This window comes from Sprattus sprattus, assembly GCF_963457725.1.
Source record: "Sprattus sprattus genome assembly, chromosome: 11".
Taxonomy (NCBI): Eukaryota; Metazoa; Chordata; class Actinopteri; order Clupeiformes; family Clupeidae; genus Sprattus; species Sprattus sprattus.
This window is the reverse complement of record NC_137909.1, coordinates 3,556,533-3,577,618: the sequence shown is the minus strand read 5'-3', so window position 1 is coordinate 3,577,618 and position 21,086 is coordinate 3,556,533. Positions and strand designations below refer to the sequence as shown.

The following is a 21,086-nucleotide window of genomic DNA, read 5'->3' as shown; positions in this document are numbered from 1 at the left end:
GAGGCAATTGTATTGTTATGGCGCTATACAAATAAAATGTAATTTAATTGAATTGAATTTTTTCAAAACAAGTTACAAATGAATCTTGATCGTTTATAGTATTTCATTGTGTGCTTGTTGCATCTATTGGGGTGGAAATGTATGTAGAGCTGAATTAAATGGTTAAATTAATGTAATTCTGAAACAGTATTCATTGAGTTGGATATGTTGTGGATGATCTGTAGATTTTTGATAAGGTAAAAACTCTTCTTTTCAGATCTGGAGAAAACTCTTTGTTCTTGGCATTCCGGAAAAATCTTCAAGAAACTTCAGAAGTCAGGCAGAGTGTGGAGGAAAAAAGGTTTATTGTGCCAGTATAATACAAACAGCATAAACCTGAACCTAAAGTCTTAAGACTATAAAGCTTTTGCATTCCCTTTTTATAAACCGGATGGATCGCTCTTATCTTTCTAGATCGACCTTGAACCTTCACCCTTCCCCATGGGTTATTCGCCATTCAACATATTCCTGTCATATTTGGTCTTTTTTATGCACCTGTCTCTAAGGCTGAGGCCCAACTGAATAGCTGCTGGGATACTAGAGACTAGCTCATGTGAGCAACAGGAAGGGTCCCCGGTTACAAATGAATATCCTCTGGGAGACAAGTAGGGAGCTCCCAGAAGACATGCGGATAGTTCCCCTGATATGGCTACATCCAAGCCCAACTTAATACACTTCACACATCATGTGTATGTTTGTTATACTTGATCGACGTTTAAACATAGAGTGCACATAATCTAATTCATTTCAATAGTGTTAATCAGTTCAGTAGTTTGTTAGACTACTGTAGGTAAAATGGGTACCATTCTCATATGGGAGTACCAGATTATGTAGGTATCTTACCCAGTGAGCAGGCGCCGGGTGAATGTGGGTGCAATTGTGTATGAATTGTGATATTGTCTCCACGAGGGCCACCAAGACACACTGGTGCTGTCCTTGCAACAGCAACAATATGTTGGTAATCTCACCCGATTGGACAGGGATCAACCATTCAATACAAAGGCAGATCAATTAAGTTGATAATCCACAAATCAGTCTCATTAAATATATCAGTCTCATAAAATATATTATACTATCAATTTGGAACTCTGATTAATAATTAAATGAATAACTACAAACAAAGTTACCTTATTAATAGTATGGTTGAAGGTCATTGGAGTTCTGAATAGAAGAGGTTGACAACGTCCATTCTTGTGTAACATTAAATAAACCAGCGTATATAAATCAAAGTATTTATTTACACAATGATAAGAGAATAACACACAATTTGTAATCTAGCTAAATGTATCTAACTAATGCATTGAAGGAGTATATGTATGTGTAAGGGAGAGAGGGAGTGTGTGTGTTTGCGAGCTAGTAAACTCGGTGTTGCGCTTTTAGGAGCGCGCCTGAAAGTATGTGTGTGTGTCCCTTTGTCTGACCACGTAGTTCCGCGTGCATGTGTGCACGTTCGTGAACATGTGTGGTGAAAGAGGACGAGCCTATATTATGCACCGCGAATTTTGATTTATGTGCTTCGCGTGTGTGGCTATATGAAGGCCAATGTATTTGTAATCGTATGTGATTTAAGATGCCATGTTAGAATAAAGAGATGGTTAGTAATGCATGCAAGACTCGTGTCAGGTCAGATAAGCTATCCTAACGATTTCCCTTGGATGGTGTGGCGAAGCCAACTACCAACTAATAATGAAAGTATAACAGTTATGTTTGGTAAACAAAACAAATACAATACATGAACAATGGCATATGTAAACAGTCCTATGCTTAGCCAGGTTGTGAATAAATAGCTAGCTGCCCAGTCGATGTTACCAGTCCCTTGGAAAGAGTCGTGCTGGCGTATCCGACGCTGAGGAGGCAGAGAAGAGATGATGCTGTCCGGAGATGGAGAAGTTGTCCTTGCTGTGATGTCGTCGGTATTACACTGCAGTTTAGATCGGAGGATTTTGATCGCTCGGAATGTTGCAGTTTCCGTGAGTTCTGTTGTGCTTTGTCCCGGTTGCAGAGATAGCTAGTTAGCAGGTCTAATGTTAGCTGCTTTGCTAAACTTACTTTGTCTCAGTTAGCGGGCAGTGTTTGGCTAACGAGAGATTGTCTTTGTTGAGAACAAAAGAGTAGGCCTTCACCAGTTGATGGTGGAAGGACGGAGACGCTCCTTGGCCGACGCCAAGAGATAGAGAGGTGTGAGCTGGCCAACGCCAGAGTAGAGAGAGTTCGCAAAAGAGAATGAATGTATCATTTCAACGCAGTTTATAGGCAAGAGTACGTCACGATTTTAACACCTTGTTTTCAGCCAATACTTTCTCTTGCAGATAAGACTTTAGGTGATAAGGGAATTGTGGGTAATGAAGTCTTTTGTAGGACTACCGACACTACCATGGTGCTTATACTTATACTGTTGATTTTCTTCACACACAGATTTTTTTCATTGACATGTTTTCCACCACAGCTCCTCCAAACTTTAATGCCATAAATGTCTTGCGTGCAAGAAAGGTGGAGGCGTCACTACTCCGCTTGATGATTCTTTTCCAATGCAAGCCGTTATCTTTTGGTGACTGATTTCACATCTTTTGGGGATCTCGTGAGTGATCATTAGATTCATGATCAAGCAGCTGCTACTATGACCACCAAAAGTTGGCCAATATTATATCCAAAATGGTAATTTTATAATGGTAACAAAGGAAAGGTCCCCACTCTGGTATTGCTGAGACACCTGGGGTCAGGAAGCAAACTGAGGTGTGAATGACTGCAACCAATTTTAGAAGGGGAATGGGGGTAGGCCATTTAGTACCATTTCAGGCAGAGGGTCAGAGAAACCTGGTTATCATACAGAACAACAAAAGGTTGCCAGACCTGTTTGCATTAGAAGCCTAGCTCATTTACATGAAAGCATAGGAGGTGTCTTTAACAGTATACAGTATATGGCTAGAGTTGGAAATGCCTGTTGTTCAGATCTGTACCCTGAATCTTGAGTATGTTCCATGTGCTTCGTTGCTGCACTTTAATAAAGGAATAAAGACAGATTGCTTCATCAACCACAAAATAAATTTCTTTTCCTTACACAACTTACCATGGTGTCTCGGTCATTGTACCCTCTAGCTAGAGGTTTTGTGCTATACCTTACCTATACATCTGCAGAAATGCTTTCTGACATAAATAATTTACACCACAGGATATAAAGTAGGACCATGACTGAGGACTGGCATGTACATGTGGTTTATTGTTCTGTGAAGTGCAAGTCGAGTCGAAACTGCTTTCTGCTTAGAAAAGGTTTGTTAAACTGTGTGTGTGACTCACATGGGTCTCAAGTAGCAAACATAATGCAAATAAGTTTGGGCAAACTATGCTTGGGATTGCTTTGAGGGTGATTCCCTGGTTGAGAATGCTAAAATCATAACATGACCTCTTACTGAAAAGAAGTGGTCAACATAGGAAGTCAGCAATGAACATATATGCTGCTTATTGGAAAATAAATCATACCACATTATACCCAATGGAGTGAGACAAGGTTAAAACTTCTTGAATGCTGTCATATGCTGTGTCATCTACAATAACTTGTATACCAGAAATGTCAACATTACAAAAGGCCACCTTGCTTTTGCTTTCTTATGTCCACACCTAAAAATTTAAATATTTAGTGGTATTGAAGTTATTTTCTTTTCTCTTTGGTAAAACAAGACCATGGGCCTCATTTATAAAACGTACTTACGCACAGAACTGATCTTAGACTGTGCGTGCGATCAAATCCACGTCTGAGTACAGATTTATAAAAACCGTCTTAGACGTAGAAAAGGACGTATCTCTACGTCTGGTTTCAGTTCGTGTAAGTACATTTCCTTGCGGCAATACTGGAGTACTGCAGGAATTCAGGACTCTCCGAGCGCAGACAGCCGACACGCAGTTTCATTTGGGCTAATGGTGAAAGGCCAAATGAATGTTTCGCTCAATAAAATCAAATAAACTATTAGAATAATTTACACATGAATGAGATTCACATCTTATAGGTATTCCGTTTTAATTTCACAAGTGTAAAACATTTCGCTCAAACTTATAGCCTATAAGAAGACTAATAGTGGCTTAGTTTTCAGTAGGAGATATGGCTGCATTGGCGTTGTTAGAGCATATTGCCAACTGCGCAATAAGGAGAGAGAGGGTTTTTTTTGTGATCGAGCAGACTTTTTGACACAGGATGATGTATGTCTGATAAGCAGGTACCGCTTGCCGAGAGCGTTGTGCCCAAATGGCCTCTCGTCTAGAGAGGCGCACCAGAGTCAACCAGGCCATACACGTTCAGGTATTGCCCGTTCTTGGATTCCTGGCTACAGGAACGTTCCGATGAGAAATTGGAGACCAGTCGAGCAATCCCCGTCATCATTAAGCAGAATTTTTCCCGATACTATCCCATATGCCCGCAATTTATTAGATTTCCATACAGTGCCCAGCAAAATGTGAAAGAGGATATCCTGCGTAAAACAGGGTTCCCAATGTATTCTCATCCAGATTTCGCACACTCAGAAAGCCTAGAAAGCCCACTTCAATACAGCACAGGTCGGTAGTGGAGCGCACCAAAGCCTTGGTGCTGCTGCAGATGCGGCTTCTGCTGCTCGTGCCGCAGGTGCTGGTGCTTCGGAGACGTGTCTACTACATGTCAAATACTTTGCTTTTGCCATTACGCCACCAGACAGGCTTTCAAACGATGTTTTGGCCCGCATCTGCTGTTCCATCAGCAGAACGTCGATGTCAGCTTCACTTTAATTCTTCTGTTTACATGTTTTTTTCTTGCTTGCCACTGTCACAGAGAGTTTGTGCATTGAGGATGCGCTCTGTTTGTGCATTAAAAATATGCTGATTAGATTAAATAGGGGCGTTTTGAGGGCGGAGATTCAGTTGCGCACAATTTCACGACCATTTGTGATTTATAACCGAAGGATTGGCGTACACGTGTTTTTTGTGTGTAGAAACCATCCTACATTTTGTCTAAGACATTTCCTGAAATGAGAGTAAGTGAGATCCACAGAAAACAGACGTACACACAAAAAACACGTGTACGCCAATCCTTCGGTTATAAATCACAAATGGTCGTGAAATTGTGCGCAACTGAATCTCCGCCCTCAAAACGCCCCTATTTAATCTAATCAGCATATTATCAATGCACAAACAGAGCGCATCCTCAATGCACAAACTCTCTGTGACAGTGGCAAGCAAGAAAGAAACATGTAAACAGAAGAATTAAAGTGAGGCTGACATCGACGTTCTGCTGATGGAACAGCAGATGCGGGCCAAAACATCGTTAGAAAAGCCTGTCTGGTGGCGTAATGGCAAAAGCAAAGTATTTGACATGTAGAAGGCACGTCTCCGAAGCACCAGCGGCCGCAACTGTCGCACTGCTGCTCCAGCATCGGAGTCTCGCTGGCCATCGCCACCTTCCCTTAGGCATGCCTTTGCTGTGCTCCACTACCAACCGCGCACGGGCATGTGCTGTATTAAAGTGGTCTTCCTAGGCTGTTTGAGTGTGCGCAATCTGGATGAAAATACATTGGGAACCCTGTTTTACGCAGGAAATCCTCTTACACATATTGCTTTTCCTGGGCACTGTATGGAAATCTAATACATTACGGGCATATAAAGTGATAATACTGCGAAGAACATCGGGCAAAATTCTGCTAAATGAATTCCAATTTCTCATCGGAGCGTTCCTGTAGCCAGGAATCCAAGAACAGACAAAACCTGAACGTGTATGGCCTGGTTGCATCTGGTGCGCCTCTGTAGACGAGAGGCTATTTGGGCACAACGCTCTCGACAAGCTGTAGGCCTACCTGCTTATCAGCCATACATCATCCTGTGTCAAAAAGTGTGCGCGATCACGAAAAAACCCTTTCTCTCCTTATTGCGCAGTTGGCAATATCCTCTAACAACGCCAATGCAGCTATATCTCCTAATGAAAACTAAGCCACTGTTAGACTTTCTATAGGCTACAGATTGAGCGAAATGTTTTACACTTGTGAAATAAAAACGGAATACCTATTAGACGTGAATCTCATTCATGTGTGAATTGTTCTAATAGTTGAATTGATTTTATTGAGCGAAACATTCGCCCTAATGGTGACGGTGGTGCACGATGATGATAATGAAACTGCGTGTCGGCGCTTTGAGTTCTAAATTCCTGCAGTACTCCAGTATTGCCACAAGGAAATGTACTTACACGAACTAAAACCAGACGTAGAGATACGTCCTTTTCTACGTCTAAGACGGTTTTTATAAATCTGTACTTAGACGTGGATTTGATCGCACGCACAGTCTAAGATCAATTCTGTGCGTAAGTACGTTTTATAAATGAGGCCCAACGTTTTATAAATGAGGTCCCATGTCTCTTTGAGCAGACCAACATAAGTTCACAGAGCTTGCTGAGGGAGTGCAGCTGCCTTGTCTTTTTTGATCATTCTAAGGGCCTCATTTATAAAACGTTGCGTAGAAACCAGTCAATGACTCATCAACCACCACATTCTTGGCTTTCTGCCGTTTCAGGTAATCTGCTTATGGTCAGCAGCAAGTGTACTTGATGGAAAAGTAGGCTTACGGACAGCAGCAAGTGTACTTGATGGAAAAGTAGGCTTATGCTCAGCAGCAAGTATACTTGATGGAAAAGTAGGCTATTTTTAATACCACCACTCATATTGACTGTGTGCCTGAACCGAATTCAGTTAAGTTTTTGTAAAGTAATTTTTCTCACCTTATCACTTTTGGTATGGCTTTAGCGTTGCGTTCTGTGTAAATATTGTTCCAGAACATCTATGAATATGTATGCACTTGGCATTAATATCAGGAGAAAAAAACACAACCTATTAGTGTCTAGAAACACCAGACCAGCGCAAGTCAGACAAATACACTTTATTGTAAAATTCAGTGTGTCGTTAGTGCAAAAGTATTCAACATTTATGCATTTTAATCAAAAGTAGCTGATAGAAGTGACAGCCTACAATATTGTCACTCACAATGTTAAGAATGTATAAAGGAAACCCAGGATAGTCCTGAGCTTGTCTTTTTAAACAGATAATGTGGTATAAAGTATGACATTAAACTGACACTGAAATCTTCTTCAAATGCAGCACTAAACGGTGTGGTCACTTTGTGTGTATGGAAAATAGTTTTAAGGTATAATAGCTGGGCTGTTTGAATATTTTTTCACATTTATGCATTGGGTATGCAAGTAGTACATCGGGCCAAGCATCTAACACTTCGGAATCCTGAAAAGAAGAACTCTAGAACTCTGACCCAAACAGCATGGCACATGAAGCATACAGAAGTGTCATCTCTCATAGGAGAACATTTCTAGCTTTTGATGGACTACAAACATTACATTTGTAGCCATTCTCTTGCATATGGAGGAATATGGTTTGTGTTGTCTCTTAAGATAAGGAACTAATAGCACTTTGGATGCTTTGATGGATACTTAGATGTACGTAGATGACATTCTGTCATAATAGTCTGAAGCTACTGACATGGAACATTCATTGTGACACTACAGCAGCTACCGAGAGCGACACCACATTCTATATTTGCAACTGGGTGCGCACTGACTCAGGCACAGAAGGTGCCTATGGACCTGAGAATATCCACGCATATACCAAAACCCATGGTGTTTCACATCACACATCAACTTTAACACACATTATAAAACTGAAATAATCCAAATCAAAAGATATACAAAGAGAGAACATTCTTGAACTTGACTTCATCACAAAAAGTAACAAGGAGGATGTTGCTCTGGACTATGTGCTTTGCGTCTCTGAACAGATGGATATGTAACTACTGTCAGAAAGAGGCAGAGAAAATTGCAAACCGAACCACTCAAGCAAATTCCAACAAATTGATTAACTGAAACAGAAAAAGATATGAATTGAAAACGTAATTACATTAAAAAAGAAATGTATCTTCACAGACTGTCCAATGACCTAATCTAAAGGCTACGCAGCATATCCTTTAGCTATACAACAAATATGAGAAAGATCAGTCGGCCTGCATACCATGGCCTTACAAGCCAGGCTTGCCATGTTTTTTTTTCCTCCTAGAAAAAAATCAACGTTTTGGCCTTTAAGATGAAAGGTCATCATATCAGGAACAACACTAATCTACCCAACTAGTCTTGCAAAGCCCCATTCAAACCAGATCAGAAGAGAATTCATAGAGTAAATGCACAGAATTCTGCCGTAGACGTGGCAAAAACCCAGACATTGCCTTCCCCAGCAGGACTTCATTCCCAAGGGGAGACAATAAAGAAAAAAAATCAAAGAAATTAAAATTGTATTGGTCCTGTCCTTTTCATTTGTTTGATATCAATCAAGATCATCTTTTGGGAAGAAAATTAACTGGGTTGAAATTAAACAGGATGGCTGATCACAGCTTGTAAAAGGTTACCAGTGTTTTGTTTTTTTCAAGATAATAATAATAATAATAATAATAATAATTCATTTTTCTATAGCGCTTTTCTAAATACCCAAAGACGCTTAAAGAAAAGCTCTTAAATTGACATATAGGCTGGCAGCTGATGGACAACTGAGGTATGCACTGTTTCATTCATTCATCACACAGGAAGGCCCAGTTAACCATCTACAGTGTCCTGCAAGCGTTTGGACTCCTAATTTAGCCCTATAGTTACTGTCTGCTAAATGACACTGTACTGAATACATTCCTCATGATATCACTTGATCTTGAAAGAAGTTTCTTTGGCGTGGCCTTATATTTATCACACAGAAAAGAGAAGGATGGAGGATGGATGGAGAATGATGTTTGACGCTTGACTGCTTAAACCGGGCAGTTATCTCTTCATAAAAGTCCTCTGAATAATTACGAACTAAATCTGCTATAAAACACTATTTGATAACAATCATGTTCAGTCTGAATCATCTAGTCAAAATAAATATTCACTTCTTACAAAAAGGGAAATAATCTCAAATAAAAGTATACTAAACAACTCTATTGTACTTCTCCTTAATAAGTGCAACAACAGATGCTGTCTTCACAAAATGGTTTGTATGGCTTGGGACACAACCATAGACCATACTCACTCTATGCAATCTTCTTCAATATGCAGGGAACATTAAGATTGAAACATAGAAACATCACTTCACACAGCAAACAGGAAACTGGAGATGGCAATTAAAAAAATACATAAATGGGTGAGCCAACCTCAAAACTTTTTCAAAATGAGAAAACACAGCAATGTATTTACAGATATTTAACATATGCAGAATGGCACAGCTGAGGCCTCACACCATGTGATGTAATGACAAATGATCAAATATACTATTTGGCACCACCACAGGTATCTGTCATTGGCACACACCCTCAAACATTGACCTTTGCACTCCTGTTCAAGCTCGCTCCGCTTTTAAAGGGGTCATGCCAACATAGCTGCCATTTTTGTCAGAGAAGTCCTCTGTTTTGTCCGTCACAGGCGAATAGATTGTATCCTCCTTAGCGGTTGTCTATGGAGATGGAATATATGGAGGGGTGTAAAGGCCATGTAAATTCAATTTAAAATGTCTAGGTATTGTATGAGCCACCCTTAAAAGTCTCTAAGAATTAATTTCACTCAGGAGTATTTATGGTTTCAGATAATTACAACCAGTGACATGCAAAAGTTTATATGTACAAAAGAACATGAACTGCAAGTGCTGTTAAGCAAAGAGGGGCAGAGAAAGTGAAATTCACATCACCAGTTGTCAAATGTTAGACACACGGTTAGGACTTACAGGAAAGTAACGGTAAGCCTCGGATAAAATCAAAGCGTTTCACTTCACTCTGAAGGGACACAGGGAGCAACGTACCATCATCAAAACACAACTTCTAGACGAGGGACTAAGTGACAGTTAGTACACAGGGGTTAGTAATAGGATTGATATGCTATGGAAAATTGTTACAGTTATGTGAGAGAGTGTTATGCAATAATGTTAAAATACTTCAATCTAACTGAATTGGTTATCATAGATGAAAATGAATGTTTAATGAAAGAGCAATTAAGCAGTCATGATTAAGCATATCTGGCAAACAAGACAAAAGCCTCTTTTACCACTTCCACTTACCAGTGTGATTGCAACCTAACATACTCAAAACACCCTCATTCTTAAGATGTGCAATAAGCAATATTAAAATTCTAAACTGCCTGCAACAACCGAAACAGAAAATACAACAAGCTAGACACTAGGGGGTGCTGTTGGTTCAAGTTATAAAAAGGTGATCAAATTCTATCCAATACTGTTCAAGACCTTTCCAGTAGTGACTGTGTGCTCTGCATCAATGGTCCAGTTTGGTATGATACCAAAATATGGGATCTGACACTTTGTCACAAATGGCTGCTGGGAAACACACTCAGTTGTGGGGTTTAAAAAGAGAAAAGGCTTGGGACAGCTAGATATGCTCACCTTCCTCTTGCGGAGACGAATGATAAGGACGAGGAGGATGACGAGCAACAACCCTCCAAGGGCGATGATGAAGATAGGGAAGTTGGATGCGATGTTGGCGATCAGTAGCAGCCTGTGCAGCCTGGCCGCTGAAACGTCATCAATCACCACAGTCTGGACAGAATGAGCAGGATTGATGGAAGTGCACAGAATCTTAAAGACCTTGGAGACTGAATGTATGCCCCAAGAACACAACAAGTCACCGCAGAGAGCAGGATATGTGCTGCATGTGTGGAAGTGATCCTACTGTTTCACAAGACAATGCAAGAGAATGAAGACAAAGGTGTGACAGCTACTTAAGTAACCTACCTCGTTGAGGAAAAACAGTGGGAAGACTGTTTGGTTGAGTCCTTTGGTTATGCTGTGAGAGGGAGAGGGAGTGTGACATTAGAGTTAGAAATGTCAAGAGCAGTGGATGTTGTACTGTGGGAACAAATACTACCCCATGCTGGGCCAGGTGTCAGTGTATGGGCCACTTCAAGAGCTCTCTACTCACGAGAAACTACTCAGTGTCTCCAGAAGGATGTTGAACTGGGCCCTCTTGCTTGCACGAATCAAGATTCCAGTAGTCTGCAGACCCACACAAAACCACCCAGACATACAACAGAAAAGTTAGGCACAACGAGACCATTCAAACCTTTCCTTTTCACTAACTTAAGTTAATCATTAACACCCATGAACCATAAAGAGGGCATCTGAAAGGCACATTTGAAGGAAATACAGTCAGAGAGGTTCACAGCGATAGCATGTCACCGTGCCAGCACTAAGCAATCTTTGAGCTGTTCTTCAGTAAACAAATATTTACATATCCAAAGACCTCCATTGCATTACTAATAACAAACTACTAGGGGGAGTTAGTCGCTTTTTCATCCAAGTTGGGCTTCTTCAGGTTCTAATATGGAGGTCAATAAGAGGTCAGAGGTCATACCGGATTGAGGTCCACGTAGGTCTGGTGGTGCTCCCTCACTGGTGAGATCCCATCAATGGCATTGATGTAGTCCGTCTCCCCCAAGTAGAAATGGGGGAAGGAAACAACTACTGGGGCACCTGGGTGAACGCAGGCAGAGCACACTTAGAAACCCTACAACCTTCAGGCAAATGCAGAAATAAAATACATTTCAGACGTGGAAATTAAGAAATAGAGAAATGCAGAAATGTTAAAACCACAATAAGTAAAGGGGTGTGACAGACATTCAAAACTAAAATCTGTAAAGAATCTTGGTTACCTTTCAACCTTTAGCCACAATATTTATGTTCCTATGTAAACTGAGGTGGACTGATGGAGCAAACCAACGAAACCCTATAAATTCCTGTAACATGCTATTTTGTGTTCTTCCATGATATTAACTCTTTAAGTCCGGCCATGCAAATATCAGTACCACAGTACTGATGACGTAATGCCGCTGTTTTATCATAACCTAACATAGAAAACGTAAAATAACTGTTGTATTGTGTGACAGAGAGATACGCCAATGAGAAAATGTCTTCTATCTGTGTTTGAATGGTACACGAGATGGGATTGGTTGAATTATATGTCAGTCTCGCATGACAGAACTTGGCACCCGTAATTTCAAAATGGCGTCTTTACCGAAACGAGCAAGACCATCGAAATCATATACTTTGGACGAAGTTTTAGATATTTTAGATGATGACAACAATAAAGAAGAGCCAGACAGTGAACCAGAAGGGATGTCAAGTTGTGAAGAGAGTGAATTAGACCATCAGTTGCTAAATTATCTGGAATCGTCCGAAGAATTTAGCAGCTGATGGTCTTATTCACTCTCTTCACAACTGGGTGCCAAGTTCTGTCATGCGAGGCTGACATAAACTGCTTTCAAGTTTGGCACAGTGATGAATATCATAAACAGTTGATAATTGAAAAACAACTAACAAATGTAGTACTATAAGAAATTGTAAATGTACATATTTAGCTAATAGTAGTCCATATTGTCAGATTCAACTATTTTACGGCATAGTGACATATGTTCTTTAAAAGTGTCCTGTGCCAGTTCTGGTTATTGAATACGGATGAGAGCAATAAAGTGCACTACATGTCAATTTAACTTTTTGCTTTCAAATGTTTGGGATTCACTACTATTTTCTATGTTCTAGCCCTGTTTTATTGAACATACGTGTATGGAATATGCTAATTCGGTATATATTTGCATTTTATAAATATAAAATCTAATTTACCAAATATTAAATCCCAGTTGTCATGGATTAAAAAAAGTTGAGTATGACCAATTGTGATTAAATGTATTATTGATGTTTGAAACAAGATATCCATTTTCTAGCAATTTTGCCTCGGACAGGAAAGAGTTTAAGAGAAAAACAGACTCCCCTTAAGGCTCTGTTGACAGATGCCCTAAGTGATACGGTAACAACGATTATGGATTTCCTACACTTCACTTTTCCTTCCTGAACAGATAAGCAAACATCCAAAGCCAACTTCCACAATGTACACACCCACACTAACAGTTTTTTTTGGCTGTATGGAGTCATTTAAACAGCATGTGATGGGAAGCGGAGGGGGACAGAGGTGTGTGCGGCCCAGCCTGGCAGATCCATCACAAGAACAACAGCAGGTCCCCTGCTTGCTGTTTTCCCATAACAGCAGTCACGCCATGGGCTGGCCACCGGTTCCGAGCGTTGTGGTGTTTGAGACATTCCAACCTCGCAGCCTGTGACCTTTAGTCCAGAACAGGCTGGATCAAGGCAAGATCAAGCTGTTTGAGGGTTACTAAAAGGCACTATTCCAGTGTGAAAAAAATATGTGATTCTTTTGTTTCACCCGTTCCTTTTTTTAATTAAAGGAACTGCAACTGAATATGGACAGTCACCAGGTCCATGAGACAGTTTCTAAATGAAGAAGCGCTTTCCAGAACATCAAACCTGAAGGTCAAGGTCACGTCACATTGGCTGTTCCTGAACGTTTGTGTAGCCTACATTCACAAACTAATGCCTTGGAGAATGTTCTTCTCTCCAACAGATTTGGTATATATTTGGACAGTTACTCAATACTGCTTGGATACAGCCTTCAAAGAGCTCCAGGTGCTGTGGGGCTCCACAGGCTTGCCCTCTGCTGGGCATCTTCATACCTCCACCAACACAGGTGGGGAAAGTGGAACAGAGGTGAGAGCTTTCCCTCCTGCTGTGTTTGGCAACACCGAGAGGGTGGAGGACAATGTTGTTGGTCACCTGAGTGATGTTTCCGTGACAACAGACCACAAATACTGTCTGGTGGGAGCAGCCATACCCCTAAACCCACATCGCAGCGATTATAGAGGTCCCAGAGCGTGGCTCAGATCATGTGATGGGGCTTAGCGTATTGGGCCTGAGCCAGAGGGGGGCTGGTCAGTTAGCTTCGGTGAAGAAGGGACCAGTTGAGAAACAACTGGTACCTACACTCAGAGGAGCTCAAGCCAAAACAATGAAATCACAGGTCCCTACAGTTGTTCACAAGGCTTTTCTTCTTCACTGGAAAGGAGAAAAAGGTTTGTGGTGTCAGAACTTGACCTACCTTTCTTACAAGCTGCCACCTTGAGGACACCCGAGCCCAAACACTTGTCGGGTGGGGAGCAGAAGCCCTCGTTGTCAGGGTTCTCCACCACACTGGCCAGCACAGAGCGCGGAGGAGTGAAGCGGTAACCAGGGATCCCCTTTACGTCCACATCCTTCTCAAACTCCATGTAGATGGACCTGGTGCCAGACACAAGAGGAGCCAGTTAAGAAGCGACTATACCGTTACTGTCTGAACAGAAAACATAACAACAAAACTGAACATACAGTACATCTCCCATGTGCCCTTTCCCATGTGGCAAAATGAACACACAACGTACGCACATCATTCTGCAGATCTGTTTAGTTTTCCTTCTATGAATACTCACTTGTTAATCCATTAAGAGAGAGGGTAGTCTTAAACATACACAAACAAGTATCTGTGGAACTGCTTTTCAAAGGGTGCCAAATCTACCAATGATCTACATCTACCCATAAGCCAGGCAAAGGTGTAGATTAAAGCAGCAAAATGGAGTTCTGTTCCAAAACTAGTGAGCTACAGTAACTACCCAAAGAGCATGCAAAAACCTTGTAAATACCTACAAAAGCCCAGCTGAAACTGATAGAAGCTTGCAAACACACCAACTGGTGTATTTGGGCAGTATAGCTGGCAATGTCATGCTGTGAAAGCTTTCTTCCATTTTTACAGGGTGTTTAAGCCTGTAACACAGAACCTCATAGGCCATATCCTGGATGGCTGGAGGGAAAGACACAGGTGTTTATCTTTCCTTCATATGACCATATCCTATCAAAGTGAATTTGAGGATGGTACCAAAACTAGTTGCCTATAAAACCATACCTCAAAAATAGTCAAGATGTTGCATAGTGTCACTTTAAAGAAAACAGAGGAATGGACTTTGAGGATGCAAAGTGTGCCTCCTCGAAGCACTCCCATAAGACCCAAACCCCCAGGGCAGGTCCAGGTCCATGAGGAGAGATGTTTGAAAAGCCATTTACTGCTACGTAAAGCTCATTATTAGATTTAATCTGCTACACTGCATTGCGTTGCACTTTTGAGAAAGACACTCTATTTGTCACACACACTATTATCACAGAAACTATGCCTTTTGCTGAGTGACTAAGCATATGTGGCTTATGCCAAGAAGTGGGTTCACATTGTGTGTAAAATATCAAAACAAGGGGAAAAGTTGTTCTGTACAACGGTCAAATATTTTGCAATGAAATTGTGTAAAGCAAGAGCAAGGGTGAACATGGAAAGAGGAAATCTAGTTTTCCCAACGGCAGTTTGGCTGATGACCATCCTCTGAGTGTACTTAAGTAGGTCAAAGGGCTTGGGGGAGAGGGAGGGTAACACTTGACCAGCATCCAAAAAGAGCAAATATGTCTGCCATACCAGCAGAGCAGATGCTTTCCACTAGGAACAAAAGAGGGAGGGTGTGTACGTGATCATAGCATTCACAGTCTTTTAGGTCAAAGTTCCCCCTCAGAATAGATCCCATCACCACCCTCTCCATCTGACCAATAACAACAAGAACCCCTCTCATGTAGGTGAAAAGTCACACATAGATGAGAGGGAGCGATTACATTATGATCGTTGGACAAGGGGCACGTATCAAAGTGAACTCATGTCTACAAACTCACACAGGCACCCAATCAGGAATGAGGCTGGCCCCTCACAAGCACGCCATCTAAACAATTACCGCACATGATGTCACCAACCTGTTTTCAAACAGGCAATGTTGTTAGGGGTCAAACTGTACAAGCACCGCTACTAGTTTCTGATAGACTAGCAAATTGATTCATAGCCACTGGAGATGCATACAGATATACATCCTAATTATGTGCAAGACCACCGCTTCACTGTGAAGTCTTTATGAAAAATACTGTATATACATTAACAAATGTTTATAAAATATATGAAAACGGTTAATACTGATTATAAATTTGAAGTTCTTTATATGGACACTTTAAAAAGGTAAATTCTCTGGAAAGAAATGATTCGTTAAATGTTGCAAAAATTCTGATTCAAGTGAATCCCTATGTCTTAACATAACGGAAATTGGTTCAGGTAATCAACCAGCTGAAGCTGTTCTTGGGAAACTATTTCAAGTCAGCCAAAAAGAAGCGAATTTCTCACCAAGGACCGATGTCTGCAAAACCATGGGAGGCTTCACAGGACGTTTCGGTCCCAAATGAACACGGTCATACAGTATGTCAGTTGAGGACAATCAAGGCAAGATGAATTGGGCCACACTTGCAATCCCTGGCTTAATGTACCAGACACTCTTCATGTCTTGCTTCACATTGAGTAGTCAGCAACTTCAGTTTGAATTGCATTACAAAGTCCCCCAAGCCCTATAATAACCACAGAAAATATATTAGTGAGGTCTATTTACTTGTATTTACAGTTTGAGTTGAGTTTACGTTGAGGTCCTTCACATGACTGATGCCTTATTTAATCCCGGATTAAAGATTCATGAATACAAGTATGTATCAAATATTAAAACATCTCAAAGCAAGAAGCAAGCAAGATGCTTAAAAAACGTGTTGGGCTAAGGAACCATTACATTTTTGCTTAGTTTAATTTTGAACAACCCCTGCTTACTACAATTTAAAGGTTGCTTAATCTGTGGTGATAATTTATTGAATTTGATAAATATTTTTGTTAAAAATATTCATGCAGCCCCTCTTAACAAGAGTGCATAACAATGGTAGTTACATCTCACTGGCACATTCCCAGCCAGGAGATGCTCTGGAACTGGCTGTTCTCTCAAAACTCTCACTCTCGGCTGCTCCGGATAACAAACTGCCCACCTGGCAAAATGTTAAAGAATTCATGGGAGGCAACCGGCATTTGGCCTTCAAATATCAAACTGCTGCATCAGACAGCAAGTGGAAATCCTGGGAATGACCTTCAGAGTAACTTCAGTAATGAGTCTATCAGATGTATTTTTTGTTAAGTATCGTTGAAAATCCCAGACCATGACACGTATTTTGCCTAGCTCAAATTTACAGGCGTGCAAAAACAACTTCCATGAGTCAGGTTTATGTCCTGTTCAGGAAGATTCAAGAGACAATCTACAGACTATCCAGAAAGTATTCAAATAACTCCCATGCCTCCAACAAATGTATCCATCTCAGGACAAGGGAAAGAATGTTTACAAGAAACTCAATTTGTAGAAAAGAATGTTCACAAGGACCTCACTTTGTAGACCTACCCTTGACCCCATTCCTTCAATCACCAGATCAAAAGTTATTTCATCTCATGGAAACCCTGTCAGAAAGAGCCGTCAGTAGCTATGGTGGCTGCTGATGTGGAAGAGCTGGATGAGGCTTTTAAGACACAAGCAAATATAAAACTTCTTCCTATTTATGACATTCACTATTGCCATCAAAAATGAAAATAAATGTAGAGTATATGCAGTATGTTGATTAGAACATGTCATTTACTCATAATCACCCCCACTGATCTGGACAAGCATCACAATGCTACTGTTGGCTTGAAACGCATCACATATTGTACACCTGTATGAATGCTAAATATGCTAATCTCTCCTCTAGCCGCCAACTTTCAATTCAATTCAATTCAATTCAATTCAATTCAATTTTATTTATATAGCGCCATAACAATACAATTGTCTCAAGGAGCTTTACAGAGCCCAGAGCCTGAACTACCTTACGCTGGGTGTCCACGGTACATATGTCTTGCGTTTAATTACTATGCGACAAGTCGCCTGAGGGGCGTGGTCAGAAAATTCAGTTTGGCTGTAGCAATGTTCAAGTATATGAAACTTATTAGCAGCAAACTAGCTAGCCACTATGTGCTACAATGGGTTTTCGGTTAAAGTTTTCGCGGCAAGCTAACAGTAATAGTTCAGAGTTCAGTTAAGATGTGGCGCTGATTACTTTAATTTATAATTTGTGTATGTATTCTATCTAAAATATATACATCTACCAGTTCAATCACGAAAACGTTGTATGTAACTTATTTAGCAGCTAGCTAGCTACAATGTGTTTTCAATGGGTTTTCTGTCAAAGTATTAGCGGCAAGCTTACTAATAGTTGAGAGCGTAATTTAAGACCTAAAATATTCTGTTGGACCTCACAGCATTCATGTAGCATATAAACAACAAACCGAGTCGATTAAACAATAAAAAGTCGTGTGGATAACCTTTATTAACCTTTATTCACATAAAATATGTCCCGGTAACTGAGCCAGAGACTCCGCCATCTTTTTTCGGTATTTTTGATTATTCCCGCCCCTATGAGCTACGTTGACTTCCAAATCACACACACGCCGAACTGATTGGCTCTCAGCAGGCAGCAAGTCGCCTTCATTTGCATAGAGTAAAAAAATCCTCAACTTTCAGCAGGCAGCAGAGATGACTTTTTCCTCAGCAGGCGACAGCAGGCGACAGCAGGCGACAAGTCGCCTCCATTCTATCCCAATGAGAGCGACACGATGTCGCGTCCCGTGGACATCCACCGTTAGTGCAAGCACAATGGCAACAGGGGCAAGAAAAACTCCCTGTTAGTCAGGAAGAAACCTTAAGAAGAACCACGGCACAAATGGGGGGACCCATCTGCTTGAGGTTGGGCCGGGTGGAGATAGATAACTTCAACCCGGTTCCAGAAACCTTAAAGATCCAGTTCATATCCCTGCTGCATTTTTAAAATGTGTCATTGCTCAGTTTATCAAGCATCAATTTCAGACATTCGCATCTGATGAACTTGATGAGGATATGAGCCAGACCTAGATCCGTCCTTCTGTTCTCTATGTGAGGATACAAGCAAGACCTAGATCCTTCTAGAACCTTCTGTTCTCTAATTGAGCAGGTGTATGAGCCCCAACACACCTGCACAGGTCAGGGGTGAAGATATTAAGGCGCTCCTCCTTGGTCAGGAAGGGGTGAAAGGCGCTGCCATCTGAGCCCTGGATCAAGTTGCTGTAGTTTGATGACCAAAATGTCAGCTTCCTGAAACACAGACAGAGGCAGAGTCATGTAAAGACATATGGAATCAAGTGTGATACTACTCACTTAACATTATACAGTCAATAACCCCTAGTCAATAAAAACTAATGAAATGCATGCTTTATTTGCCACATCACAATGGCTGCAAGCCCTCACATAGCTTTGAACCACTGGATAAAATAATACTGGCATGTATAAGAATATATAACGGGCAAGGCTACCCACATAAGGGTCAATAAACATCTCTGAAATCAGAGGGAGGTCATCATGGCTCTTCATGTCTCTTAAACCAGCACAGGGTGTCTGGCTATCAACACTTGCCTTGCACGCATGTAGAGAGTGGTGCTATGACCACAACTTAAGGACTTTTGGCCTCAAGAACATTAGAAGCAGAGTCATGGGAAGCAGCACTGATCCTCAAGGGAAACACATTCCACTCTGATTTCATAAAAAGATTGTTTCCCAGTCTGGGATCTGAGTGCAGTGCAGATGTTAAGATGCTTAGACAAAAAACGAACGGTCATCACCTTTCACCTTTCCATGTGTCTACACGACCGTAGTCCATATAGTCTGCCTCTCCAGTGTGGTACACAAATTCTCCATCATGGCTGCCATTTTTCTGCAGAGAGTGATTTAAATTTACATTTAGTCATTTAGCAGACGCTTTTATCCAAAGTGACGTACAAAGGAGAGAACAATCAAACTACAAGCAATAGAGACCTACTGTACGATAAATACTACTTTACATAAGAAATTTAAAAAAAAGTGCGGAAATGTTACTACTTTGAGTGCGAGTTAAGCACTCTCCAGTGTGGTACACAAATTCTCCATCATGGAACCATTTTTATGCAAAGAGTGAGGACACGCCACACATTGTGCAAAACAGAAGCCCAATGGATCAGAACACTTTTAGGTAATCCTTAAACACCATACTTTACTTGAATGATATTCATTTTACGGGCATTTTTATCAAAGGCTACTTGCAGTAGAACTAATGCATTTCCAATATGCGCCTCCAACCGTCATTCCTCAGTTGGGAATAAAGATCGCAAGTCTAAAGGCTGAACTTCAGGAACAGCCTTGGGGTGAGATCTGTGGGTAAAAAACTTACATTTATCATGAAGCCGAAGTCCTTCTCAATGCTTTTCTTGAAGCCATTGACCTTTTTAAGAAGTGGGTCTTCATAACCCCACAAAAGATCGCTGACAGAACGTGTTGTAAATATTCCGCCCGCAGTCTTCATCCAAGCCCTGACCATTGGGGCGAATAAAAAACTACCCTGCGCTTTGTTCATCACAGCCTATTGAGGAAAAGAAGGCAAAGAGAATGATCAACAAGCACAAAAAAAACGGGACAAAATGCGACAGAAAGAAAAATATCAGGAAGCCATGAAAGCATGCATGCATACATAAAACCACATATACACAGTTTAGTTCAATGAAGCACGTCTTACCAAAGCTGGCACATTGACAGTTGTAACGAGGTCATCAGCAGGGTCCCCCACTGATTTCTCCCGCACAAACACAAAGGTTTTGGGGGTTAAGGCTGCCACCTTGGTCCCGTTCTCCACAAACGTCACATTCTCTTTGGGCCGATACTCCCTAGTGATGAAAAGAGTGGGAAACTATTTGGAGGCGCCAAAAGGGAGGAATGTTTTTTGTAATATCCTTGAGCGACACAAAGAACCAAACCATGCAAGGCACTTGAACTATTTACAAGTTTATTTAAATACATCTGGTTAATATGGATCTTTGGTGTGTAAATATAAAAACATTTGTATGTTTTCCACCAGGTACTTTTTTCAAAAAAGTGCATCAAGGAAACAATGAGTGGAGTGGTCACATCTGTTTAGAGTTGTGTCATAAAGCTGGAAATGAAATGTTTAAGGGACATGCCTGGAGTTATTGAGAAAAGCATGTTGCCTGCACCTATAAATAAATGAAGATGAGCTAAATCACACTGCCTAATCAACCTCTTAACAATAGTAAGCAGCCAGCACCAGGAATAAATGGATTTAGAGACGGGTCATATTGCATTATGTGTGCTGGGATGACTCACACTCACGCCAAAACAAAGTTAGAGGAATGTACCATCACCA

At 41.0% G+C, this 21,086-nt stretch overlaps 1 protein-coding gene across 1 annotated transcript in view; it reads right to left on the bottom strand.

The window, feature by feature from the left end:
• Nucleotides 1-6,909: 6,909 nt before the first annotated feature.
• The window catches only part of scarb2b (scavenger receptor class B, member 2b), a 30,502-nt gene continuing 16,325 nt past the window's right edge, over nt 6,910-21,086 (bottom strand). Inside the window, exons 3-12 of the mRNA XM_080848159.1 lie at nt 20,442-20,589; nt 20,100-20,288; nt 19,516-19,607; nt 18,872-18,991; nt 14,017-14,195; nt 11,425-11,543; nt 10,993-11,066; nt 10,806-10,857; nt 10,458-10,610; nt 6,910-9,521 (exon numbers count right to left, since the gene is read on the bottom strand). Of these exons, the coding sequence (XP_080704285.1) occupies nt 9,408-9,521; nt 10,458-10,610; nt 10,806-10,857; nt 10,993-11,066; nt 11,425-11,543; nt 14,017-14,195; nt 18,872-18,991; nt 19,516-19,607; nt 20,100-20,288; nt 20,442-20,589 (1,240 nt within the window). The 3' untranslated portion in view covers nt 6,910-9,407. The remainder of the gene's footprint in view (nt 9,522-10,457; nt 10,611-10,805; nt 10,858-10,992; nt 11,067-11,424; nt 11,544-14,016; nt 14,196-18,871; nt 18,992-19,515; nt 19,608-20,099; nt 20,289-20,441; nt 20,590-21,086) is intronic.